The sequence below is a fragment of the Festucalex cinctus genome, chromosome 10, assembly GCF_051991245.1.
Source record: "Festucalex cinctus isolate MCC-2025b chromosome 10, RoL_Fcin_1.0, whole genome shotgun sequence".
Taxonomy (NCBI): Eukaryota; Metazoa; Chordata; class Actinopteri; order Syngnathiformes; family Syngnathidae; genus Festucalex; species Festucalex cinctus.
The window spans coordinates 25,009,678-25,037,228 of NC_135420.1; the positions used below are offsets into that span (position 1 = coordinate 25,009,678).

Sequence of the window (27,551 nt, forward strand, 5' to 3'; positions counted from 1 at the left end):
CTATACACTAGCTGCTGTGAGATAACAACAACGATAATAATAATCACGTTTTTGCATAGCATTTGGCCTTGCTGCCATGCTGCGCCCCACACTCAATGACAAACACGTTTGAAATTTAGTTATCCAGCTCTCTTCTAGTATACGTGCTTGAAATTTGATAGCAATTGAGAATTTTTTTTATTTTTTTATTTTTATTTTTTATTTTTTTATTTTTTTTTAGGGCAAACTCCCCCTAAAATGGCCTCTTCAAATCAAAATGGCTGACTTCCTGTGCCTTTTCGGGCATGGTTCCTTGAGACTTTTTTTTTTTTTGGTCTACTCTTGATAGACATGTCTTTCAAATTCCATCTTGATAATGAAACTGGCTTTGAGGGCTCAATTTTCAAAGTTGTATAGTTATTGGAGTCTAATTTTATGGCAAGTCATAAAACTTTGCCACATACTGTGGTCACACGCACAAAAACAAAAATAAAAAATTAACTATTTTTTTAAAAAAATTATTTTTTTTATTTTTTTATTTATTTATTTTTTGCAATTTAGCATCTATGTAGTTCATATTTGGTAGCAATCGGACAAAATCTGTAGCTCATCTTTGAAGGGCGTCTGGAAATGACCAACAGAGCTTAAAAGGAAGTCAACCTTAAACAATTCTTGACAATATGTCACATGTGACCTCACTTGTCTAAACATGACATTCTGATTAATATTACATTTGTGGAATAAAAAGTTCAAAGATGTTAACGTGCCAATGAGCTTATGAAGCAAAATACAGCCATTTTTATTTTTTATTTTTTATCCATCTCAGTGGGCAACCATTTTGCCACATGCTCTCGACTGAAGATGACATCACAGTTGCTCAGGCAACAACCAATCACAGCTCACCAGTTTTCTGAAGCTGAGCTGTGATTGGTTACCTGAGACCTGAGCAACATTGATGTCATCTTCAGTCGAAAGCAAGTGGCAAATATGGCAAGTGGTGGCCATTTTGCAACTCGCTGTCGAGTGCCGACTGAAGATGACATCACAGTTGCTCAGGGCTCAGGCAACGACCAATCACAGCTCACCAGTTTTGTGAAATTGAGCTGTGATTGGTTACCTGAGACCTGAGCAACATTGATGTCATCTTCAGTCGACAGCAAGTGGCAAAATGGCCGCCCGTCGACTGAAGATGACATCACAGTTGCTCAGGGCTCAGGCAAAGTGCCAATCACATCTCACCAGTTTTCTGAAGCTGAGCTGTGATTGGTTGTTACCTGAGACCTGAGCAAAATTGATGTCATCTTCAGTCGACGGCAAGTAGCAAAATGGCCGCCCCCTGAGATGGATAAAAACAGACGGATTTTGCTGCTTAATTAACTCATATTCCATTAACGCAATATTAGCCACAATACCATATTTAGACCAGTGGGGCTGCATAGAACACAATGTTGTCATTTTTTTTTTTTTGGGGGGGGGGGGGGGTTACTTCCCCTTTAAAAAGGTATTTTTCCATATAACAATTGACCTTGCTGTACTTTGGCACGGCACCTTGCTGCCCTTTTCCTACAATCAAATCCAAATGCTAAAAAAGTGAAAAACCATCATCATGAAGGAAAAGGTGAGTTCGGTGTAGCAGAAGCAACATGCAATGACATTACCTCAAATGGAAACGACCGTTTTAAGTGCTTGGTGGCTCTTTGCGCGTCGGTCTAAACGGCTCCCTTGATGACGGGCTCCCGGTTGAGATAGGTGGCCCAGTAGACCAGGTTGAAGGTGCCGAAGAGCACGGGGAACACGATGCGGGACATCTTGTCGATCTTGCTGACGCTGTTGTACGTCTTCTTGGGGTCGGCGCCCTTGGACTCGGGGGCCGCCTTGAGCTGCACCGACGTGCTGTTGGAAATGGTGGACACGGACGCGTCCTTGGTCAGGTTGGCCGTGTAGTTGACGCCGGCCGCGCAGGCGTTGTTGGGTTTCTTGGACAGCGCCAGGGGGTCCTTTCGCTGGAGGGAGAAAACACGTTATACGGATTCCCGCCAGTAGGTGCCGCTGTTTAATCTCATCAAGTTATTAACTCTTATAAAGCCAAACATGTCATATTAAATGCAAGACATTTTGAGCCCTCTAGTTCATGAGTATAATATTTTTCGCATTTAAAACCCCGACGTATATGATCTGACACATGCATTGCACAAATAATCCATTAGATGGCAGTATCACCCACCTGATGGTGTTTCCAGCGACCTTGCAAGATAGCTCCAATTGAGAAAAGGAGAAACACTTGTCCAGTACTTACTAATAGTGGGAAATGTTCTGATTTTTGGAAATACTAATATGCTTGATATGTCTGTTTATTATCATATTTGGGACAGTTGTAAATGTAGGAATTAAAAGCATTGTGACCGGATGTATCAAATATGACACAAATCAAAAAGTCACATGTGGAAGTTGATTTTCAAAAATTGTTTGTTCAAAAGGACCAAGAAATACTCTATTTACAAATAATCACTTAAAAAAAAAAACAATAACATGCATGTATTATTTTTAGCGATAGACCAATACGTTTTTTGTTTGTTTGTTTTTTCAGTGCCAATACCGATTATTAGTAGTGAAGGATGCCGATAACCGATATTTGGAGCCGATATTCATTTTCACTAAAAGGGAAAATATTGGCCTAAAAAATGTAGCTCTTTTTTATTTATTTTTGTTTAATTGAGCATAATTTTATTGTTTAAATGTTTAGGGTTTGTAAAATATTGGTGTGTATAAATTTTTTTTTTAAATATTATTTTACAAATTTAATAAAAAGTTCAGCAATCTTCCAGGGGCAGGAGCATTCTTCAAAAGTTAAATAAAAACTTTAAGTAAATAGCTCCCTATTGTTAAACTTAAAAATATCTGAAGTATTAAAATTTTACTTATATTAGTTTTAATTTCAAACAAAGACGGAAGGTGCAGAGAGTTCCCAGGGTCAGAAGTAGGGGTGTGAATTGCCTAGTACCTGACGATTCGATTCGTATCACGATTCACAGGTCACGATTCGATACGATACCGATTAATCCCGATACGAATTTATAAGTCGATTGTTGCGATTTTTTTTCATTCAAATTTAGAAAATACTAATCAGTAAGCTTGTAGAGTGTAAGATTTATATGAAAATGTATTATTTATTTATCTGAAATTTCAGTCTTATAGAGGTTGTAATCTGTTTCATGTTTGAACAGCATTAAAATAAAATATTAAGGCTTAATGTTCCGTTCATATAACATTCTTCCATGCTCAAGGTGCGAATCCTAACCCGAAGTCAGACGTTTTGTTGAATATTTTTCCATTAAAAATGGAAGTTTAAAAATCGATTCACACAAAAAAAAAAAAAAAAAAAAAAAAAAAGGCAATGATGATAAGACGTTGAATCGGTAAGACTACCGAATGAACAATTCTGAGCTCTTAAAAAAAAAAAAAAAAAAAAAAAAAAAAAAAAATAATCGATTTTTTTTTTTATTGAATCGCGCGATGTAGTATCGCGATATATCGCCGAATCGATTTTTTTTAACACCCCTAGTCAGAAGCATCTATAAAAATGTAAATAATTAGTTCCCTGATTTTTTTTCTTTTCGTTTTTAAATGGATCTATTATCGGCCGTATGATTCTTCAAAATGGCTGACACTGATATTCGTCAAAATGCTGAATCTCGGCCCAGCCGATAATCAGCCTATCCGTAAATATTTGTATTCACTTTGGTTTACCATCGTCATCTTCAACTGTAGTATCTGTGACTCTGAGCGTGTTTGGCTTTTAAGGGGCGGGGCCTGACCTGGTGAGTGACTTGGGCGACGTGGGCGTTACCCTCGACAGAGTTGTGCTTGCAATTGTGAAGACAAACTTACTTTGGGCTGTTGGGCCTCCATGGCCTTCTTGCCGTCCCAGGCCCAGCTGCGCTTGGTGAAGTAGTTGACGGTGGCGAACTCGATGAGGGCGGAGAAGACGAAGGCGTAGCACACGGCGATGAACCAGTCCATGGCGGTGGCGTAGGCCACTTTGGGCAGCGAGTTACGGGCGCTGATGCTGAGCGTGGTCATGGTCAACACCGTGGTCACGCCTGCGCAAGTCACGTCAATAAATAGAGACGCTTGAATAGGGAATCGGACTTTGAGCAATGGCAATATTTAGGAGTTAATAAAAATTTAGGCTTGGAAGCCAAAGCAAAAACAAACAAACAAACAAAAAAATCGGAGGGTGGGCGTGTCTTACCGAAGACGGTGCGCGCGGGCACGGACTCACGGTTGAGCCAGAAGGAGACCTGCGACAGGATGACGGTCATGAAGCACGGCATGTACGTCTGGATGACGAAGTAGCCGATCTTCCTCTTCAGGTAGAAGTGAGCCATCATCACCGTGTATTGACCTGATCAATACGCATAAAGGACGACGTCAAAACCTGAGCGCCTTTTATTTTAAATGATGAAATGTTTTTCATATGGTCTCGCAAAATGGAGAATTGTCACCTATCTCAGGTGGCTCTGGATTCAAGGTAGATTGGATTTCTGCTCCGACGTAATATCAAAATGTTACGAAAAACTGAAAATGAACTCGGGACTGGAGGAGAGGATTTGACATTTTGACCTCAGTTGCTTTCACCATTTCCTATCTGGTAAACATTATTAATAGAACTATGAAATGTACTGATTTTGCCTTTGACCTTAACTAGTTTGGCTATCAAGTTTGGGTGTTATTCCAAATTATATATATATATATATATATATATATATATATATATATATATATATATATATATATATATATATATATAATTTTTTAATTAAAAAAAAAAATTATATATTTTTTGCACTCATTATTTTCAATTCTGCACTGAAATAAAACCAAAGCGTATGAAACACTTAGAATCGATTTTGCCTTAGCTCAGTGAAGTGTAGTGACACATGGGCTCCCTCTAGTGGTGCAGTAAAGATTCGTTTCCCAAATAAAGTTCAATTGTGTTTAAAGGCGGGGTCTTCCGTTTTCACTCAGGAAAATGCACTATACAAATACAGGATTCATACCTATCCAACTCCGATTTAGCAGAAAGATTGAGATAGTATTGTGAGTGTTTCATATTTGTCACATTGTGATATTGTTTTGTGATGTTTATATATCGTTACATCCCTAACTGATAATGACAAAATATATTTTTAAGAAATAAGACGTTCATCGTGTAATTTTTTTTTTTATGTTGGTCATGATGATGGCATTTTTTTTGTGGTGTTTGATGGTTAAAAAAAAAAAAAAAGATAAGCCCTTGCATTAACTTGGCTCTTGTGCTACGGGTGTCATTGACGATAAAGTGGATTTTTGTTTTGGGTATTAATCACAACAGAGAGGATTGTCGACCCCTTGAGCTCACCCACCCATCTCGTTGTGGTCATCAGTCAAAATAAACAGGATTCGTGTCCTTTGAGCTCACACATGTTGTTTGGGGGTATTAGTCGATGACAAACAAGATTCCTGCACCGTGACATGGCACCACAATCCTCCGTTGACTTGAAGATATCATAATGTTAACGTGAAACGGCGACTTGGTATTTTGGCCGTCTCATCCAAAATAAACAATGTTTTCATCAGTTGTCGTTATTAAAAAAAAAAAAAAAAGGCTCTTGTTCTTTTCATATTTCTTGGAATCAGTGAGTCAATTCAATTCAAAAATGTTATTTCATTCTTTCAAAAAGAAATGAAAGGGGAGAGAAAGAAGTAAAACTTGTGGGATCTGCTCCTGGTCAGAAATTAAATAAAATAAAAATGGAAAAAAATAATAAAATAAATAAATATAAATAATAATAATAATAATAAGCACAAAATAAATTACATTAAGCAGTCAAGGTTGTTTGTCTCTGTGTGCCCTGCGATTGGCTGGCAACCAGTCCAGGGTGTCCCCCGCCTACTGCCCAGAACCAGCTGAGATAGGCGCCAGCACCCCCCGCGACCCTTGTGAGGAATAAGTGGTCAAGAAAATGGATGGATGGATGGTAAAATTTCATGATGGGCGTTATAAATTATTTTAAGGCAGGTTGAACTCCATCAATTCATTACATTTTAAAGTTTTTAGTTGTATAAATAAATGGATTAGTGTGGTCTCTGTATCCACATCCAGACACGGCACGCGTTTCTGTAAAAGAAAAATTGGTTCAGTGTAAAAACAACCCCACACGTCACTCTTGTGATGTGAAGTCAAAATAAATAGGGGCAAGTCATCATCATCATCATCATCCTCATCATCATCATCATCCTGTTAACCAAAGGGAGATTGCATTTTATTTCCTCTCCCGTGGAAAAAAAAAAAAAATCCACAGATGACTGCTGCTTTCTCCTGGCAAAATCCGATTTTTTTTTTTCTCTCTCTCTCTCTCTCGCTAATCCCTCGTCACAATCTGCATCCTGTGTGTGTGTGCGCACGCTCTCTGGATTGACACATCCTCTCCTGAGCCGGGACTCCACTGAAGCAGAGCGAGGGGGCGGAGGGTGGCTGGCGGCGGCCGCGGGACGCCGGTGGGGAAAAAAAGTTTGGACGCGGTTCCGACAAGCATCCGTCATGTCCTCTGCCAGCAGGCCAGCATCCGTCAGACGAGCTCGGTGGCGCCGGCGTCGCCCCGGCGCCTCTCACGTTTGACCCCGTTTTTTTGCCCCCCTGTCCCCAAACGTGGATGGGAAGGTGTGGACAACTAAACAATAAAGAAGAAAAAAATGCGGCTTTGGTGGACTTTAACGTTTGGATTTTGGAGCGTCTGCGGCGAGCTGCCCTTCATCGCAGAGAACAACGCGGCAATGCTGGTCAACTGGTGAGTAATACGTCCGAGCGGGCCCATTTTGCGCTTGTTGGGTGGGGAAATACACGCTTCGGTTTCCCCCGGCGTCATTCGGTGCGGGCTTAAGGCGGCCAGGTCAAGGGTCACACCGTGGCCGCTGTGAGCTATTCCCGGCCCGCTTAAGGAGGGTTTGTACCTCAGATTAGCGCCGCTAATTAAGTCTGGAGGCTCCGTCTGTCTTAAAGAAGGAAGCATTTGGCGTCACGGCGGGATTTCCACCGCCGCCGGTGGCGTCGGATTTTACACTTACTTTCATGTTGGGGGTGATTCAGAGCGAGCGTTATTGGATGGAGAATCTAGCGCATGTCATTCATAGCAGGGATTCCCTAACGCTGGCGTATGTGGCGTATAGGGCTGAATGATTTTGAAAAATAATCTCATTGCAATTTTTTTCCCACTCAATTGATTTCATATGCGATTATTTTTTTCATTTTTTGTATCAAACATGCATGAAATTAATCAATATGGCAATAAACAATGTCGATGAATTATACATAAAGGTTTTGACTTGCGTTCACGCTACAATAACTTCACAAAATTGCAACAAATGCAGCGTAAACCAAGAAGTCAAGAAGTCATATACAAAATTTTTTTTTTTTTAAAGCCTATAATGGTTTTATAGCGTGCTACTATTTCCAAATAACCTAAGTTGTTTTACACTTACATTTATGTAAACTGCTGGTGTCAAACTCAAGATACAGCCTACCATGTCTGTTTTTTTTCCAGCCCAGCTCATCACATTTTCATTTTGGTACAAAATATTTTCATTGCTGATTTTTTTCCTCCAATTTTTTATTTATTTTTTTACAGATACTACAAGTTCTTTGTCACCAAATCCCTTCTCAAAAACAACTGAAAAGTATCATTTATTTGCGGATTTTGCGGACACACACCAGAAGAAGCAGTGCACGATGTCCATTGAATTGAACCAAAAAAAAAGCGGCAATTACTTTAACTTGTTCAAATATATGTACGTAATTGCTGTATTTTTTTTTAATAAACAGAGTGCAATTTATCGTACGTATTCAAAAACAAACTGCAAGTTTTTTTGTTTTTTGTTTTGTTTTGTTTTGTTTTTTTGGGTTGGTTCGGAATTTCTTGGAATTCCTCAATGGACAGTTGTTAAGGCCTGAAAAAGTAGAATGCTAACATACAATATAGCAAGCAAAAATTACTGAGGCAAAAATCGATAAGGGTTTTACTTTCGTCCAGTATTACTTCAAATTATGGTGCATGTGGATTGCCCATTTCTAATGATAACTGCACAAATGCTAGCATGCTAACACTTGAGCAGGCCAGCAACCTGTGAGGACGCTGAATGGGACGTTTGAACAGCTCACACGCCTCAATGGACAGCTGAGACATTTAGAATGCTAACATGACATGACAGCCACTATGTTAACATGTAGCAAGGGGTTGCCTTTTGGAAAGCGTAACATCGTACTTCATCCTCTTCCCAACGTGGCACTGCCACTGTCGCCAATCCTGCGTGCGATGACGTCACTCAGTAAAAGCACAACTCACTGATGGGCACTGTGTGAGGATTAACCCCGCACATCCAATAGCTGGGACAGTGGATAAGTGTTTTTCTTTTTGTTTTTTTTCTTTTTTCCTTCTCTTGGAAGGGATGGGGGGCACAGCTGGCAGTGTGTGGGAGGCCTTCTCAAATCCGCCTGATTCATTTGTTGTCCCTGTCAGGCTTGATTTGAAAACATTTGCCTCTAAAAGTGTCTGCAGGGTGGCAAAGGTTGCAGTGACACGGGCTAGCTCGAATAATACGACCTAGCATGCTAGCATTTGGTAGGTTAACATATAGGCTACCAAGATGTCCCCCAAAAGATTAGGCAGTAACTACATCAAATGAGAAATGATCAACTCGCATGATAAGCGATGAAATGCTAACATGATAGCAGCTGGTATACAAACATATAGCCAGATAACAACTCTAATCATGTTCGGTTTCAAATGAGAATTAACAAAATGCACATAGTCTGCCTACATAAATCAAGAGAGAAACCTTTGTCCTGAAAATGCTAAAGGAGAACGATAAATTGTCGTTTTTACACCAAACCCTACGAGGTTCAATCACAAATGACAATTGCTCAAATGTTAGCAGATGCTATGCTAACATATAGCAAGATAGCAACCCGAGTAATGAAAATGCTAAAGAAGATAGATAAGGATTTTATACCATGCCATATATTTAGGCTCCAATCCAAATTAAAACTGATGAAATGCTAACAAGCTAGCAGTTGCTATGCTAACACATTGCTAAATACCAACCCAAGTATGAAAATACGAAAGTGTGTAATAGTAAACAGTTTTTACTGGGCTATGTCGTTTGAACATATTTGTAAAGACGTTTGAACATATTGGTAAAATGTAACTAAATGCTCAAAACATTGAATCCCCCCCCCCCCCCCCCCCCCCAACAATGCTACAGGCTATGGACTTGCAATTGTAGCATTAACCCATGGCATTATGGGACAAGTTTACCTCTACTGGTGGAGATGTCCTCAGTGCCGGCCGTCTGGCCAATCAGGTGGTACTGGTTGAGCCTGGAACCCTCCTCGCCAACCACCACCGACTTGGCTGCCCCCTTATCCCAAGTGTAGACCACCTCCGAGACCGGGTACGCGTCTGAGGGAGCAAACATTTCAGTCAATTTGGGACACTTGATTGACTATATAAATAAAGATGACTTGACTTGACTGCCAAGCAAACGTAGTGAAACTGTAAACCAGAGTTGGAAAAGTATTGTTTTTGATTGATTTGATTGATAAACACATCACAAGTATAAAATACAAGTTGTAGTTAAAAAAAGAGAAAAGGAAAATAAAAATAAATCATCATCATAATTTACATGTTCAAAAGGAGTAGGAAGAAGTACAAAAACGTATCTAGTCCTATTCCCTAATGCTTCTATCATAATAATACACTAAAGTTGTTCTTACTAACATAAAAGTTAAACAATAGAAAATAAACAAAACATGTTTATCTTAAGTGCATAGATATATTAGTATGAGTTATAAGTCCTTATCCATTACATATACGCAAAGCAGAGAGAGCGAACGTAAAGCCTTACATAAACAATAAATTCCCAAACATTAAGTATTGAACATATGTGGGCCCACATACCCATACACGCACATAATAAGTACACATTCATACGCACACAAGTTTATTTACATTTATACTTGATTTACACATTTTTACATCATTATCTTTTTAAACCTCTTTTTAAATACATTTTTTTTCAGTTCAATTTTCATTATCAAGAACCGGGGATGTTGCTGTAGTTTTTTTTTTAAACCCTAAAATAGGCTAAACAAAATGCATGTCATCATTTTTCAACATTCGATCATTGGTTATTGATTACTTGCTGTTCTAAATATTTAATATTTAGTTCTCATCAAATGATCGATAAACTGTATGTAACATAAACAAATATTCGTGGGAATTTTGTCTTGAAACATATAAATTCAACATTTATTCTTCTAAATGGCTTAATTAACTGTTTTCAATGAATGAGAAAATTAAGGAAAATTAAAATGACAAATTTGAAGTTATTTTGTCATTAAAATCAATGATACATACGTTACAGATACATTTCAACTATTTGGTTAGCCCAAATGATTCAATCATTTCTGTATTTCTTTAGCATGTTTTACATTTTACTTGAATAGAATAACGATTCTATAAGGGCCTGCATGCATGTTTCCTGTTATGTGCCGCAAACAAAGCAATGAAACGCGAGGCAGGCGCACATTTTGCGGATTACACAGTTGAGCAAATCACAGGTTACGTGACTTTTCTATTCTACTTGTGTTCTAGTTTAAACCTTTGACTGCAGCAATCACAACAGCGACATGTATTCACAGTTAATCTGCGTGTCTTCGTGCTCGACCGACAAGCCTCATTCTTTGGAGCCACCTGCGCTGCCTGACAGGATGTCATTTTGGCTGCTTGCTTGTAATAATATAACAACAATAACACCCTTTTGGATGGACACAGTAAGTTTTCTGTGTTGCACCAATTTTATTTTTATTTTTGCGGAAACTGAGTGCGATAGAAGCTACTATATGTGAGGCTAAAACTAATCGTAAAGTATAACCCCGTTACTAAATCTATGTGTGTGTTTGTGTGGCACTCCGCGGTCCAATCTACAAGCACTAATCCCATGACTGTGGTGTCAGAAGACTTCACAGATTGTCTTCAATATCCCCAGATTGACTGCAACCCCGCCGGGATTATCGTCTCTGACCAGCCGCGACAACATTACCGCGTCTTGCAAAATTGACGTCCACTCTGTTTTAATGCGTTCTAGGGTTTCTTTGAAGCGCGTATGCTAGCATTTAGCAATGTTAAATATTTACGACAAAAATCTTAACAACGTCGGCGGGGACGACAAGGTGCGCCTGCGCCACCAACTGTGACGTCAAAAGGAATGTAGCCAATCAAGAGGCGCCCTAAACTGAAAAAGACGGAAGTGCGCGTATACAAAAACAACAAGCATATCAGAAAGCAAGTCCGACCAGAAGCACAAAGTCCGGTTAACCTCTACCATGATGGACCAGCTCGTGGGAGAAGTAGTCGGCAAACCACCATCAGTACTTCCAGTTCGTCGCGTTTGTTGTCTGACATGGTGTATCTCGTTTTACCGGGAACACCCCCCCCCCACCCCGCACTTCCGGTTTTGATTAGATCACTTATAATCACGCGAGAGGTCTCTCACGGAGGACTGGAATCTTGACCAGTGTTGAGAATCTTTATGTTTGTGAGGGAGCTGTGATGAGATTATCTGCGCATCTTGCACACAATACGACCAAAGCTATTAAAATGCCCGATATTTATCTTTATGTGTGGCATCTGACAAAGATAAAAAATCTTTTAAGATTTGAAAAATCCTTTTATGTGTACCAGGCTGAGGCAACCCGAGTGGAGAGAGCGCTACGGATTAGTCTGGAGGATGCGTCTGGTATTGCAGGCATTCCAAAAGAGAAATGATAAAAAAATAAAAATAAAATAAAAAATACGAGAATGATCACATTTTTGTCACATTAAATCTACTAGAAAAAGTGTCACAAAAGAAAATTTAGAAGTAAAAGCAATGATGTAATGCTAATGCAGATACATGGATAACGCGATGCAAATAGCGTGCGAATGTTTAAGTTAAATTTGCTAATTTGCTGGTAAATATTTGTAAAAAGATTATTTTGCCATTAAAAACACATTTTCATTGCTGTTGGTAGGGCTGTGCAATTAATCTAAATTCAATTACATTATTATTCAATTAATTATTACACACCACAATTACAAAATCGGCATAATCATAGATTATTAATATTATTAATACTAATTTTGAGCTGTTTAAATGTAAATATTTTTATTTTAAAATGACTAATTTAATAAACTGCAATTGGCTGGCACCCAGTTCAGGGTGTACCCCGCCTACGGCCCGAAGCCGGCTGGGATAGGCTCCAGCACCCCCGTGACCATGGTGAGGAGTAAGTGGTTTAGAATATGGATGGATGGATAATTTAATAAATCTTGTTTGGTCCAGAAGGAACTTGCATAATTATAGTGTTTCAAAGAAATATAGCTATTAGTCTTAATATATATATTTTTTTTTACATGTAACGCAGCGGATTTATATCACAGCTCTTTTTGCTCATTTCTAATCTTTTAGAACATTAAATTGACCCCAGCAAACGGCAGAAAACATTCAACAGAATTTGTAATCTGACCGTGATGATGTCATTTTTCTTTTTTTAATATATGAACACATGTGTTGAACAAAAAAAGAAATAAAAGTGCGGCTACCAGAGTATGACAGCTTACCATTTGTGAGCTAGCGAATCCCGAGCTAGCGATAGTAGCTTAGCGGGAGCATGAGAGGTGATTAACGTGTCCAAGAACGGGACCGCGGCAGCTTTGAGAGGGCCTGCAGCAACGGGGCGGGGCGGGGCAGGGAGGGAGAGCCGGGCCAGCATGCAGGCGGCCGGCATCCACGGGGGTCAAAGGATTAGCTCGGGTTAATGGAGTCGCAGGAAACCGGATACGACGCTGATAGCCTCCGAGGCTCACGCGGGGCACCAGCACATCACACAAAAGCCTTGTTTATGTATTTTTAAAAAGGCTTTCTAAAAACCATAAGCAGCTCGGAAGTTAGCATTCTGTCTTGTTCTATTATTTGATTATTCTGTTGTGTAACCAATCTAAACTAGCCAAAAATACTGTATACAAAAGGTAAAGTGGTCCCCAGCTGGATATAAGGACCAGGCCGGCACACAAAGAGCAACAATTCGCATGTCACTGTCTGCCATTAAAATGAATTGGGGGGAAAAAGAAAAAAAAGGTTCAATGCCGGTTTTTTAATAAAAATTGGGGGAAATTGGGAGCCCCCACAAAAGAATTTAACAATATTTAAAAAAAAAAATGCAATTTACCTAATATAGCTGGTTATTGTTATTAAAATATTTGTTTTTAATAAAAAAAAATAGAATAAGAGTATTTACTGTACATGTGAACATTTTAAACCTTTTATCAATATTTTTAATTATTATATTTTATATATTTTAATAGAAAACTAATGCAGAACTATTACGCTGGTTCTATTTGGGAGTTTAGTTCTTTGACTAGACACTTCTTCGTTTCATAGTTTTTTTTCTTCCTATTTAATTTTTTAATAGGAAATCTGTTGAGATGCATTATTATTTTGCACACAATTTCAGAGTGACACGTTTTTTTTTCTTAAATTAAACATTTGAGAAACTGCTTGTGATGTAATTCTGCATAAACAAAAGAAAATAAAACAATTATTTTTTCATTTACAATATAATTTGTTTCACGCGTTTAATGGCATTCATTTTTTTTTACCGTTATTTTTTTTATTTTTTGTTTTTTTCAAATTCCAGTTGAGATGCAAACCCACTTTGCAATTGGTACTAAAAACAACAACAAAAATATATATATTTAGTAAGAGTATGAAAATACATAATTTTAAAATATACATAAACGCAAACTACTGTCCAATATGTGGTCTTTGACACATTTTGTGTGTTGTAAAAGGACACTAACGGCATCCTACTGCGTCTGCCGGCTGTTTCAAGCAAGAAGATGGTCAAAATATTAGAAACAGCTCCCATGTATGTGGCAGTGCACTTCTACAATACATATTATAAAAGTGAATACATTGCCATCTTTGTGAAGGGAGTCATGGATGATGTCGGTTTACCTAATGAACTGACCTGTAAGTGTAAGTCCACCTTGCAATTAACCTAAGTCACATTTGGCACGGACTGGCAGCACCCGTCCGTCTTACTGCAGGGAAGCCCCTCTTAATTAATCCCAAAAGCTTAAAGGGCCAGCGCAACTTCCTGTACGTCACAAAAACATGTGTGACGCGTTCTACTTACAGCTGCCAAACTTGAGCGGGCAGGCATGCGCGTCCATGGGGAAGTCCTCCAGTTGCATGGGGCACTCTGCTGAAATGGTCAGTCTAAAAAAAAAAGACAATAGAAATCAATATGAGCATAAATATAGAAGTCTAAAAAGTCAGATAAAAGTCATCGAACCTGGAGTCCATTTGAAGACTGCTACTCCCACCATGTGGACACAATTGTAATGTCATCATAGAAATATGACAAAAATACTGTAATGTTGCAAAAAAAAAAAATATATATATATATATATATATATATATATTTTAAATTAAGTCTTCATTTTGGACTCTCTTATATATATTTTTTTTCTATTATATATTTTTAAAACTTTCATTACTGTGTATACAGAAAATCCCACTATAGCAATATTGATTTTTTTTTTTTAATTGACGCCATAAATTTTTCAATAAACCCTTAAAAAAAACATTTTTTACAGATAATAAACCACAAATAGGTAAAAAATAAATAAATAAATATTCCATAGAGAGCTCCAAACTGTCCCTAAATGGTGGGATTTTGCCTCTAAAATTTGAGACAGTGCAACTATAATTTTTATCCACTCATGCCAGTGCAACCAGTAAATTTGCTGATTTTTATTTTATTATTATTCTTTTTATAATATTGCTGAATATTTTTCCATTTCTGGCAAATTTCTACTCCACACTTCAGCCCATTTATCAGCAATAGAGTGAAAATGAATTGGATGAATATTTGTGTTTCTTTAAAAAAACAAAACAAAACCAAAAAAAAAAAAAAAAAGTTAAGTTTGGAGCCAAACATAATGTACAGTGGATCCACACATATTCGCAGTTCGCTAAAAAGTCACTTATTTTCTGGTTTTGTGCTCAGGCCAAATGTCATCCGAATAGAAGAAATGCTTTGTTGCCACCTTGTGGCATCTATAAGCATTGCAACTTTTTTTTTTTTTTTTTTTTTTTTTTTTTTTTTTTTTTTTTTTAGGTTTGTGAGTGCAGTAATTGATAACCTCCCAAAATGATGTGTCGAGAAAAATAAAGATGGCACTTGATGGCAAAAAAGGACTTCTTTTGTCTAAATTATCCACCTCAACTTTTGGGAACACAAAAAGCAAATTTGGTCTCACAACCCACTGCAAAATAATCCTGATGTTGAATTTGTAAGGCACCTCATGGTGTAGAGCAGCGTGCCGTCATCCTGCAGCCTGAGCAGCTTGTTGGGCGTGGTCATGTTGTGCGCGATGGATTTCTTTCCGTTGAGGAAGAAGGTGTCGGGCGTCCAGATGTTGCTGGCCAGGAGGTTGTTGAGCGGCAGCATCTTCATGGGGCCCTCAAAGCACAGACGCTCGTCCTTCCAGCTCTGGCGGAAGAACACGTCGATGGTGTACTCCTGAAGTTGAGAACAGGGAGACGGACATTTTTGGTTTCAAGCGGCCATTTCTGGCTCTTCTCGAAATTGCATGTAGCATTATTTTGTTAAAGTCTTACCATTTCCGTGTCCGAGACGGGACCGAAGCTGGTGACGAAAATGTTGGTTTTGATCTCTGTCACCTTTTCTGTATGACGGGAGATAACAGAAGATTTAAAACAATACAAATTATCATTTTTATTTTATTTATAAAGGAATGTCACACTGGGGGAAAAAAACATGCTATGAAACACAATAAAAATCATCTGACTAGGTTTAAACCTCTTTTTAGCGGAGGTTTAATTTTTTATTTTTATTTTTTACATGAAAGCATCCACTCAAAGAGAAAAATAAGTTACATGAATTAAGATTTATTTATTTTTTTTAACTATCAGCATTTATTTTAAGAAGACGTCTTCATGGAAAAGTTGTACTTGTTGGAGAATCAAGTATTAAAGATACATATTTTTTTTTTTTTTATTAGAAAAAAAAAATATTTTCATGAAAAAAACTACATTTTAAACAATATTTCTTTGAGATTAGTTGATATTTAAACTGATTAAAACTTTGTTTAAAATTCCTGGAAAAAAAACTTTAAAAAAGGAATCCTATTTTTTTTATTAGGCCAGGTTAAAAACAAAAACAAACAAACAAAAAAAAACATTTCCAGATTTCTTGGGGGTCGGAGGTGAAAAAAATTAAATCCAGTCATCAAAAAGTAGATAAAAACACAGTGGCAAGTTTGAGCCACTAGATGGTCTTATTGCTTCCTTTACGCCTTGCCTAACTGTTAAATTGCCAATGATGTCATCAAATTTCAATTGAAGTGAATCGACATAAAACAGCAGTGGAACCTTGACTTACGAGTGTCCCAACTTACGAGCTTTTCAAGTTACAAGCTGTGGCTTAATATTTAGTTTTTTAGAGTTATGAATGAGTTTTGGATAGGCTGACGTTCAAAGCACTTTCAGTCATTTTATCGAATTGGAAAAAAACAAATACAACACATTCACAAGGCGCATGGAGCAGACGTAACTTTGTCACTCACTAGGCCACGCCCCCCATAGAGGGACATACAAGATTGTGTTTTATGAGGCAATATTTTAAGTGTTTTTTTTTTTTATTTTATTTTATTTTTTAGATTGGAACGGATTAATGGCATTCCAATAGGGAAAACTGATTTGACATACAAATGAATTCACAAGTCAAGGCACGACTGTAGCGTATTATTACTATAGCATAAACGTGATTGGTACCTCCCAGTCCGGGGCGCAGCCTGTTGTCGTAGCCGTCCAGCAGTCCGTCCAAGATGCGCGTGAACACGGTGATGTTGTTAATCAATTCCGCCTCGGTGGGCGTGCCCGTTGCCTCCTGCTGGAGACTGGACAACACAACAATGAGATGTCACATCAGCGAGCGTTATAATCCTCATCACATGTGGTGATGATGATGATGATGATGATGACGACGATGCGACACACTCACCTCGGGCGGCAGGTGAGGCTGGCGAGCAAGAAGCAGAGCCACGCGCGTCTCATTGCAAAGCTGCGGTGCTTTCCATCGCCCATTCCTGCGGCCAAAACGCACTCCTGATCATCTCCAGCGAAACAATGGTACATTACACAGTTATGATACAAAAAAAAACAAAAAAACGGAAATTTACTGAATGAGCACAAGATATCAAGCGCAAGCGTTGTCAAACAGTCTGCCTTAGTAGAGATCACAATGCTTCATTTTGACAGAAAGTCACATTCATTTCAGTCATTTCTCTAATCTTTAATATAGATTGTTTTTTGGTTATTTTCTATTTTTTATTTTTTTATTTTATTTTATTATTGCGGTACACTATTGTATTTTTTTTCTTTATTTAATTACACCTAACATTTAATATTTATTTTGGTGTTATTTCTTATAATTACACAAACAAAACACTTTGGTTATCATTGTGTTTTTAAAAGATATTTTCCTTTTGGGATATATTTTATTCATTATTTTTGGTGTTTTTTTTCTATAAACATATTACAGCATATTGATTTTAAATTAGGTATTTTTTTTATTTTAATTTGATAGTTATTATTTCAACTTGATTTGGTATTTAATATTGTATACATTTAAAATGTTTAATTTTACAATGCTCATTATTTTGTCTTTTTTCTAAAAAATTCTAATAATAATAATAATAATAATAATAATAATAAGTAAATAATTTATTATGTAATTTATTCTTTGCATTTTTATCATTGCAGTTGCAATTTTTGGTCTTTCTATTTTATCTATGTGCAGTAGATTCATTTATGTGTTTTTTATGTCCTTTAATTTTGTTAATATTTAGAGGTATTTAATTTCATTTTTTTTTTACTTGACTTATGATACCCAATGATATTACATTTTTTTTTCATTATTTAAGTGTTATTTAATATTTATTTTGGTATTATTCTCTTGTATTTCTTTAAAATTAGGATGTTATTTAATTGCCGTATTTGTATATTTATTTGCCGTTGTTATTATGTATTTATTATATTTCCATTGTTTGCATTTCTTTATTTTGTATTTGAATTATTAATCAAATATACATTTATTATTGGTTTATTTGTATTAACTTTTTGTGATTTTGTTTCCAACATTTCAGTTATTTAGCGACATGACTCAAAATATTTGTACAGTATATATAAATATATATATATTTTATCATGTACTTTAACATGCAATAAAACCTGAAGAGTAAAAGGAGGAGGAGGAGGGTTAATTAGCCCAAAAAAAGAACTGGTTAAAAACCACCCAACCTACTGGAAGTGTTCCACCTGCATCCCTGCACTACACATGATCGCTCCAGACACGGTAAAACAGCAGCTGCCCCCACCCCGCGCCCAAAACCACCCCCACTCCCCCTTACCTTCAAGACGACGACGACGACGACTACCTCTCGTCCTCCAGCGTTGCTCTTCAGCAGGCTCTCCCGGCGCAGCACTCCAAATTTGCCGTCAAACGTTCTGCTGGATGGGGAGGTGGAGGGGGGGGCAGAGAAAGAACCCCCCCACGGGAAAAAAAAAAAAAAAAAAAAAGACGCGCCGTTCAAACAAACAATTATAATAGCGTCACTTTCATTCTGGCTCTGCCGTGGCTGAAAAAATAAGGGAGGGAAAAAAAAAAGGTATAAAATATGATGAGGAGGCGATGAGAGGAGAAGAGGAGAGGGCGGGAAGCAGCACTGGTGGATGTGCGCAGTGGCGGAGGGATGAAGATGCTGGGAGGGGGGGCGAGAGGGCGAGAGAGAGAGTGAGAAAGCGGCTGGATAACACAACTGGATCCATTTCTTTTTGTTACCCCATTTCTGACGCCAATTTTCCACATATAATCGACATTACTGATTACGGGATAATCGTTAGGTCAAGAATTATTTTTTTTCCCCCCCAATATTGCGGTTGTGGTTATCTTCCAAGTTTCTCTACCACTTTGTTTCCCCAGATCAATGCCAGTACAAGTATTCACTCTTAGAGCGCTCATTGTTAGCACTTTCGATATATAAAATTTCATTCCATACAATGAAAAAAAATAAGAACAAAAACCTTTCTTTCAAATACAGATGATTTGCTGATATGTTAAACTACTGCAGTATAGCGCCAACTACTGCCGAGGAGCACTTGATTTTATTTTATTTTTTTGTCTTTAGTAACGGTGGCCGCTATTGACACTTTCCACGAGTACTGGACACCATAAAGTCATATCTGCCCGATACAGATACCCGGTATTGCTAATAGGTTCCAACTGTGTTCGTATTTTATTTACAGGAATGCCGTTGATGGGAACAAAAAGCTGCATGCGATCTACGATACGAGGTGAGTGTCATTTTACTAATAATACTAACTTTTATCGGCAGTATAAAGTGTAAAGATTACTTTTTTTTTTTAACAATGCAAAATTGCCCTAGAAACACAAAAGGGAAGACAAAAGGTCACAGCACCACCTTCAGGCAGGGAGGGACAACAGCACACAAATGACTTTGGGTCATAACAAAGAGCCCAGGTGGCGAAAGTATAGGTAACTCCCAGCTTTAAGTCAAAATGGTGGTCTAATGTTGCATTTGGGGACAAGAGGAAGGTGGGAAATCGGAGTTTTCAGATTTCTGCCATCAGACACAGACCATGAATGGCACAATTACAAACAAATTTATCACTTTATTATGATATTCATTTACTTATTCAAAGTAAGTAACTTCATGTAACACAACGTGATTTGGATTCAAGAACAACAAACAATTGATCATAATCAGCCATATATTTTTTTTACATTTGCTTTGAGGTCAGAAGTGTGACAATCCAAGTGGGATAAATCCGACTTCCCACCTTCCTCGAATGCAGCATTAACTTTGTGAAATGACGCATTCCGCTCATTGAAAAGCATTGAACAATTATTTTGATTTCAAAATGTGCCGAAAAGTTGTTTGACTACTAATAACAATCTGCCTAGTCACTAGAGATGTAACGATAACGGCAATATTGTGATATTGCGATATTAAAACTGCCCACAATATATCGTCGCCGTCATGTCATGATATAAAAAAAAAAAAAAAAAGAAAAAGTCAGGTTGATTTATATTTCTGCAGTTCTAGCACCCTCTTGTGGCTAGTTTTTTTTTTGTGCAGTTTAATTTTCACAAGGCATGTTTTGGCCCTTCTATGTTTAAAATCCACGATAATGGTCAGAAGAAGGAGAACGTAATATGCTTGTGAACCGAGTCATTATGCGGAGGAACTCAATGTGTGCGTGCATTAGCAAGTAAGTGCCTCAATATTAAGCGTTATCAGAGATTGTAGGTTGTTTATACGCATTGTTGTAATGTACAAAAGCACCATTTTCTTTTTTTAGTATGCGCTCATTACTTTAACCTTTTTGTATCGCCAACCTCCCCACAATATCGTGATAATATCGTATCGTTTTGTTTGGAACTTTGGATATCATTACATTGCTACTAGTCACGGGAAAAAGCAATACAATGTGCCATTTGTGTCATACGGTGCGGTAATAACCGAAATACCCGGATGTTCGGAATTGTCCAATCACAGTCTGTACTTAATGTAAGTAAGAATACAGACACACTGAAAAAATAAAACAACTAAAACTGTCATTGAAATTGGAACAACTTTAAAATACGCATGACATTTATGCTAACAATGCTAGTTAGCACAACAAAGCTAGCAAGTTGTTTGCGCCAACACGATTTTCTGAGTTAATCTGTTTGTTTGTTTGAACGTTAACATGTAAAGTTACCAAAAATCCACTCATGTACAGTAACTAAGTATTTGTACTCGGTTATCTCACCCCCCCCCCCCCCCCCCCCCCCACTGGCAAACGGAGTCCCCGCTGGCCCACCCTTGCCTCTCATTAGCGCTCCACATGCACACACTTTAATCAGCCGTGTGCGTGCGAAGCGCACAAGGGTGTTTTTTGAGGTGACAAGCTGCCAAAAAAGGAGGAAGAAGGAGTGCGTGGGACGCGGTGGGATTGATGGCGCGTTCAGGCGTGTGTCGTCGCGTGGGCGAAGTCTCACCTGATTTAGTGGCGCCCGGCGGGGAGAGAGGAAGGAAGGGACCGAGCGAGGAAGAGGAGGAAGGAGGGAGGGAGGCAGGCAGGGAACGACCAAAGCGCCGCGAGGCGAGGGGGAGCAAAGCGCCCGGCGACTTCCACGACATAGCTCACCTTGAACCGGGAGGATGAGGGTCCTCCTCCGCGCGGCGTGCTGGTGGCACTGCTGGCCGCTGGTGGTGGCCGCGATGTGCGCATGCGCCAGGTGAGCCCTTTGGCGCCAAGGATGACTTCTTCTTCTACTACTTTCTTTTGCTTCAACGTGACCGATATTAAAATATTAAAATCGGTCGCCATTTTCTCTTTTAGCGTCAAAGAGCCTGGCAACATGTCTTTTGTCAAAGACACGGTGGACAAACTTTTAAAGGGATACGACATTCGTCTCAGGCCGGACTTTGGAGGTAAGAATAAATCGGAAATATCTCATGATATGAATTGATAACATGCATAACAAAGTTACTTGGTTGTGTTATTTTTTAAGGCGCCCCTGTGGCTGTTGGAATGAGCATAGACGTGGCTAGCATAGACATGGTCTCCGAGGTGAATATGGTAAGCGAACTCATTTGCTCCCAAAAACGTATAAATACGTTCTATTTTAAATAGTGCCATGCCACCAAAGACGCATTTATATGTTTTTTTCTGCTATAGCATACAGAAGGCTTTGATGCAGCCTCTGAACTGAAGAAAATGCTTGAAGCAATGGTAGTTATTCCAAAAACGGGTGCAGCAGGTGGCAGCAGAGTATAAGAAATCAACCAGGGCACGTTGGAAAACAAGCTGTTTCCACCACTGTTTGAAACAGATTCGTGAATAATGATGAAACTTAGCTATATACTAATGCTAATTGCTTCAAAACGAAAACAGGTAAAAATGTACTTTTTTTTTCCTGATGAAAGAAGAGACTAATCTTTCTTTTGGTAGGTTCCATGTTTTTATAGCAATAGAACACAATATTCTGTAGGCCTTGCAACATTTTGAGTTTGACCACAGGTGTCAAACTCAAGGCCCGGGGACCAGATGTGGCCCGATATTATTTTTATGTGGCCCGTAAAAAGAAATCATGTGCGTCAACTTCCATGATCTTTGCTAAAGTACGGAAGCATGGAACTGCCAATGTGGAGTTAAACATGTTTTGACTGGCGTGCACGTTCAAAAATACAGTAAATATGTTCGAACATACTTGTAGACTAAATGCTACAATTGTAGCATATATTCCCATAATGGCACAGTGAAAAAAACAAAACACTTTTTTTAAGCATTTGGCCTAGATTATACCAACATGAAAATTAAATACAAAACAAAACATTGTTTATTCATCACTTTTTTTTTCACGATTATGCCTGCAGTGCATGACTTAGGTTCAGCATTTTCCCCATAACTCGGCAGTCAGAAATGTTTACTCCACTTTGGAAGTTCCATGCTAAAATTCAAAATTGAGATTTCTCAATATTTTTTATTTTTTTTTACCCTTTTTATAGTAATTTTAACTATAACTGAACAAACTATTATCGTTGGCTTCTTATTTCTAAACTAGTAATCCTCAGTTTTCTTTTGTTTAATACAATGAGACAATTGGACATTTATTTGGCTTCACCTCTGAAGGAAACTGTTTGATAGCCCTGCTATACAACATTTCACCATTACATCAAATATTTCTCTATTTTCTGACATGAATTATAATTGTACATTTTCTGCACTGTCAATTTGAAATAATGTTTATTAGCCATATGTCTGTTTGCAATGTTGTCCACCCATAATACTCAAATCTATTGATTCACATGTTTACATGCTTAAATCATCTATCCATTCACACACACACTTCGGGATTGTATTAATGCTGCATGAATTCAACAACATGGCACACGTTCATTCCACTGGGGAAGACTTTCATGAACCTTAAACGCCCTCCCCTTGCGTCTGGGTGGAGCCCGTCACCCGACTCGAGCTCCTTTTCCGCTATTCCCAGTTGATAGGCAGGCGTTAGCGTGACAGGTCGCGACGTCTGACACGTGTCGTTGCCCCGGGACGGCACGGCGCTCCCGTCCTCCCGCCGGGCCTCATTTACCGGGGGAGTGAAAACCTTGTCTTTGACTCTCTCGAGGTGCAAAAATGTCTGACAACAATCAGCACCCGCGCACGTTAGCGAGTGAGCATCTCGGCTGCAGTGGCACCTTGTCAACTTTAGAAGTTTTTCAAGTGTACAATCTGTCGCTAGGTCAATTTTTTTTTTTTTGGGGGGGGGGGGGGGGGGGGGGGGGGTTGTGTTGCAAGTTCAAATTTGAATTGCAAGTGAAATAAAAGTCTGCCTCTTCCTCACTTTGCGGGAGCTGTGCAGTATTATGTCTCCTCAAGACTGAAATAAATAAAAATAAATAAATAAATTTATTATAATATAATAATAATAAGAATATATATATATATATATATATATATATATATATATATATATATATATATGCAATAATGAGTGAAAATGGTGAAGTTATTTGAGTAACCTTGTTTTGTTAAAAATGGCTAACTGTCAGATAATGGTCAGCATGAAGTTAGCCGTATGTGCATGCAGATTCATTTTCACCTATTACAGTGGTTAGTGAGCTCATTGTTTTATTTACTGAATTATTCATGGGTCTAAGGCCTTTTAAAAAGAGTTTTGGGATAATGATGTAACCACACGTTTGCTTTTTTGTGAAGTAAAAGGCTTTTTTTTCCTGGTTGAGGAGTTGGATGTATGCATCATTTTAACAAATGACATTTATAAATGAACATTTAAAAAAAAAAAGTAAGTAATGGAACATGATTTTGGGGTGTTGGTAGGAAACGATATATGATGGCAATATAAGTTATGAAAACTTGAAGTATGCGATGTCTGGTCACTCAATTAAGATCTTCTGGTTTGTTTGTTTTTTATTATTAAGTAGTGATTTTGAAGGTGCCGAGATTACACCCATAACGTTATGATTGTAGTCGAAAAACGTCGTAATTATGGTCTTTTCGGGGCTGAAACCGATTAGTGGAATCTCAATGGGTAAACTGGTTTGATAGAAAGTGTTCCCTAACTTTTCACGGATGACACGTTCCACGCCCACCCGTGAATTTCCGTGAAGTATGGGTCGTAAAAAGGGAAGAAAAAAAAAAAGAAGAATGAGTTTTTTTTGGAGGGAAAATATCGAGGTACAACCCGAGGTAAACTCCACAATGTACAAGTAACGAACCTAAACAAAAACCGCAATTAGAGCGAATCAGCTCCAGTCCAGACGCTGATCTGCTTCCGTGAGGTGGGAGTGCGCGCCGTTGTTGTGTAAAAGCTGATTCAGCCGCCCAACTCGGCTGGTGCTGCTGCATGTGGGAGGACATCGCGTCTCACAACAACACCTGCTTTTCTTCTCGCTACCTTCTCACCAGCGGCTCCTCTGCACCACTGCCACATGTTTTTTGTTTTTTTGTTTTTTTTTAGAACATTTTACTTCATATCTAACTTTAAAAAGCAAGTACAGTAAACCCCCGCTATATCGCAGGTCAGCATTGGGGCGAGTGCTATGTTGTGGATTTTAGAGTACAGTACATTGTTATACGGTTTATATGCACGTCTGAATTAGTTGCACCCTTTCACCCAAGTAAAACTGTAGTCAACAGCAGTAAATAGTGCCATCAGACCAGAGAGAATATATTATAGCCTATGCTTGTGAGTATTTTTTAAATGTGTTGCTGCTCTCTGTGTGTTAAAGTAGCAGTTGTTTAAATATATTTTGATCATTTCCAGTAGCCTGCCACTGGTGGTTCACATTACGTGTTAGCATTAAGCTAGCGGACTTTCCTGAGATGAAGCCGTATGGTTTGCTTTAGAGATGTTCGAGAACGATACAATACAAGTACTAAATTCTTGAGTAGTCATCGATACCAAGTAAATATTTTTTTCCCCCATAAATTATATGAAATTGATGCCAATTTAATGGCCACAGGACATTTGTTTGCTTGATCATTTTGGTGTTTAAATATACTAGGGTTGGGAGAAAAAAAATCAATATCGCAATATATTGTTGTGCTCTCTGTTGCAATAAATTATCGATACACTGACGGTAGATATCGATGTAATGTGTCCAGTTGTGCAGTGTTATGTTATAAATGTTTATGCACTTTAATTTGTCTCACTTTACAATGTTTACAGTTAAAAGACTAAGAGGCAGTGAGGCACTATGCAGATCTTTGTACATTGTACAAAGGTTTGGCATTGAATAAATGCATAATTGGACATTTTCGTTTTTATGGGCATTTGTTGGCTTTTTCAGTCACATTTGTTTTTGACAATATATCATTTGGTAGGCTATACATCTCACACAACATAAAATTGCGCCTGACGGTTCACATTTAGACGTCAGTGTCTTTCTGCTTATTCACATACAGTATCGCACACGGGTTCGCCTAAAGGCACAAGAAATCAATTCACAACATTCACAACCAAGGGAATGTTGCAGTTGCAACACAATGCGGCAATCTTACACTCCCCCCCCCCCCCCCCAAAAAAAAAAACTGCATTTCCATCATTTCATCTGCGTCAGGTCAGCAGTTTTACACGGAGGCGAGCGTATGAGTAATATTTATTCGTTCAAATTGGGATGTAGTCAGCCTTGCCAATGTTACAACCTTCCTACACGGGACATGCGTTATAGCCCATATGCAGCATAGCAAACATGCACGCGAGTTTGTTCCGAATGTGAGGAGTCACTGATGCGAAGGCTTGTTTATTTCCTGTGACCTGCTTATTTATTTAAGAGAATATTAGTCAGCAGAATCAAGTCCAGTCAGCTCCATTAAAAGGTTGGAAAAGCTTTTGTGTTGCGCTGGATCATTGGTGGAACGCAGCCAATGAGTCAATGAGGGCCTTTATTAATTATTGATCCATCCATCTATAAGGATCTATCAATCCATCCATCGCCTCTTTCACGCAGCCATACTGCAAAAAAATATTGTAGCGTTGTACAGAGAAACGGCGATGGGTATAAAATGTCACACTCCTGTCTTAAACATAATCACAGGACACAGCTATGTTATGGTACTAATTAGAGCCCGACCAATTCATCAGATTGACGCGACTGATCAAAACGGTTATTGTAATTTTATTCAAAATACTCGTTCCTAATGCTACCTGTCCGTCCCTCTCCCTTTGCAGGACTACACTCTGACCATGTACTTCCAGCAGTACTGGCGGGACAAGCGGCTGGCCTACTTGGGCATTCCCCTCAACCTCACCCTGGACAACCGCGTGGCCGACCAGCTGTGGGTGCCCGACACCTACTTCCTCAATGACAAGAAGTCCTTCGTGCACGGCGTCACCGTCAAGAACCGCATGATCCGGCTACACCCGGACGGCACCGTCCTCTACGGCCTCAGGTAAGTCGGGTCTGACACCTTATTAGCTACACAACCGCTACGTGTGAGTACATGGGGCCTGATTTACTGAAGGGCTATAAGAAAGAGTGCTTCTCTGTTCATTTTTGAAATGCCAGAAACTAAAATTACTGTACATCCAGAAATGTAACTTTTCAAAACAAAACATGGCTACGGTAAAGGTCAAGTAAACATCATTAGCTTATTTAGTATAGCCTACCACCAGGTAGTTAGGATAGAGGGAGTCTTGGCACAGCAACTGGTGCACTTTTACTTGTATGAAACAAATGGTTACAAACAAAAACACGAAAACACAAGCACATTATTCTCAACTGACACGTCACTCAACACGCTAAGTGGCTAATGGCTAACGCTTGAGCCAGTTAACTCAATTGCTCCCAATAACGTATAAATACGTTTTCTTTATGTTTTGTGTCCCAAAGACGTATTTATACGTTTTTTTGTTTTTTAATGCTAGAGCATACAGAAGGCTTTGATGCAGCCTGTCAACTGCAAAGAACGATTGCATAAATAGTAGTTTTTACACAAACGGCCAGCAGGTGGCAGCAGAGCAAAGGAGATCAACCAGGGCCATGTAGAAAAAAAGCTAAATTACTTACAATTTTAAATAGATTTGTGAAAACTGATGAAACTTAGCTCTCTTCTAATGCTAATTGCTGCAAAACAGAAACAGATAGAAACTTACTTTTTTTCCTGATGAAAGAAGAGACTTTAATCTTTCTTTTGATAGATTCCACACTTTTATAGCAATAGAACACAATATTCTGTGGGCCTTGCAAAATCAGTCAAAATTCAGTAAAACAGCCGGGAGCGAACGGGATTGCTTCTGTGAAAATGGCTGGGAGTGAATGAGTTAACAGCCAGCTAACTACATTCTCATTCGCTGACTTTCATGTAAC

The 27,551-nt window shown here is 38.5% G+C and overlaps 3 protein-coding genes across 8 annotated transcripts in view; 1 reads left to right on the top strand and 2 right to left on the bottom strand.

Moving 5' to 3' along the window:
• The window catches only part of gabrg3 (gamma-aminobutyric acid type A receptor subunit gamma3), a 20,396-nt gene extending 18,696 nt beyond the window's left edge, over window positions 1-1,700 (bottom strand). The window contains exon 1 of the mRNA XM_077533747.1: window positions 1,638-1,700. The gene's annotated coding sequence lies outside the window, so the exon portion shown is untranslated. The remainder of the gene's footprint in view (window positions 1-1,637) is intronic.
• Window positions 1-21,227, bottom strand: part of gabra5 (gamma-aminobutyric acid type A receptor subunit alpha5) — a 21,509-nt gene extending 282 nt beyond the window's left edge. The window contains exons 1-11 of one of the 5 annotated variants that reach the window (XM_077533749.1): window positions 21,212-21,227; window positions 18,558-18,657; window positions 17,150-17,234; window positions 16,921-17,045; window positions 15,745-15,812; window positions 15,426-15,646; window positions 14,255-14,337; window positions 9,333-9,476; window positions 4,232-4,384; window positions 3,868-4,079; window positions 501-1,982 (exon numbers count right to left, since the gene is read on the bottom strand). In XM_077533749.1, the coding sequence (XP_077389875.1) occupies window positions 1,689-1,982; window positions 3,868-4,079; window positions 4,232-4,384; window positions 9,333-9,476; window positions 14,255-14,337; window positions 15,426-15,646; window positions 15,745-15,812; window positions 16,921-17,045; window positions 17,150-17,232 (1,383 nt within the window). In that variant the 5' untranslated portion in view covers window positions 17,233-17,234; window positions 18,558-18,657; window positions 21,212-21,227 and the 3' untranslated portion in view covers window positions 501-1,688. Of the gene's footprint in view, window positions 1-500; window positions 1,983-3,867; window positions 4,080-4,231; window positions 4,385-9,332; window positions 9,477-14,254; window positions 14,338-15,425; window positions 15,647-15,744; window positions 15,813-16,920; window positions 17,046-17,149; window positions 17,262-18,557; window positions 18,703-21,211 lie in introns of those variants that run through there. The other 4 variants (XR_013285291.1, XM_077533748.1, XM_077533750.1 and 1 more) reach the window with 4 other exon arrangements.
• gabrb3 (gamma-aminobutyric acid type A receptor subunit beta3) overlaps window positions 6,419-27,551 on the top strand; it is a 25,919-nt gene continuing 4,786 nt past the window's right edge. Inside the window, exons 1-5 of one of the 2 annotated variants that reach the window (XM_077533744.1) lie at window positions 6,419-6,809; window positions 19,453-19,500; window positions 21,556-21,647; window positions 21,728-21,795; window positions 26,414-26,634. In XM_077533744.1, coding sequence (XP_077389870.1) covers window positions 6,715-6,809; window positions 19,453-19,500; window positions 21,556-21,647; window positions 21,728-21,795; window positions 26,414-26,634 — 524 coding nt within the window. In that variant the 5' untranslated portion in view covers window positions 6,419-6,714. Of the gene's footprint in view, window positions 6,810-19,452; window positions 19,501-21,030; window positions 21,452-21,555; window positions 21,648-21,727; window positions 21,796-26,413; window positions 26,635-27,551 lie in introns of those variants that run through there. The other variant, XM_077533746.1, reaches the window with a different exon arrangement.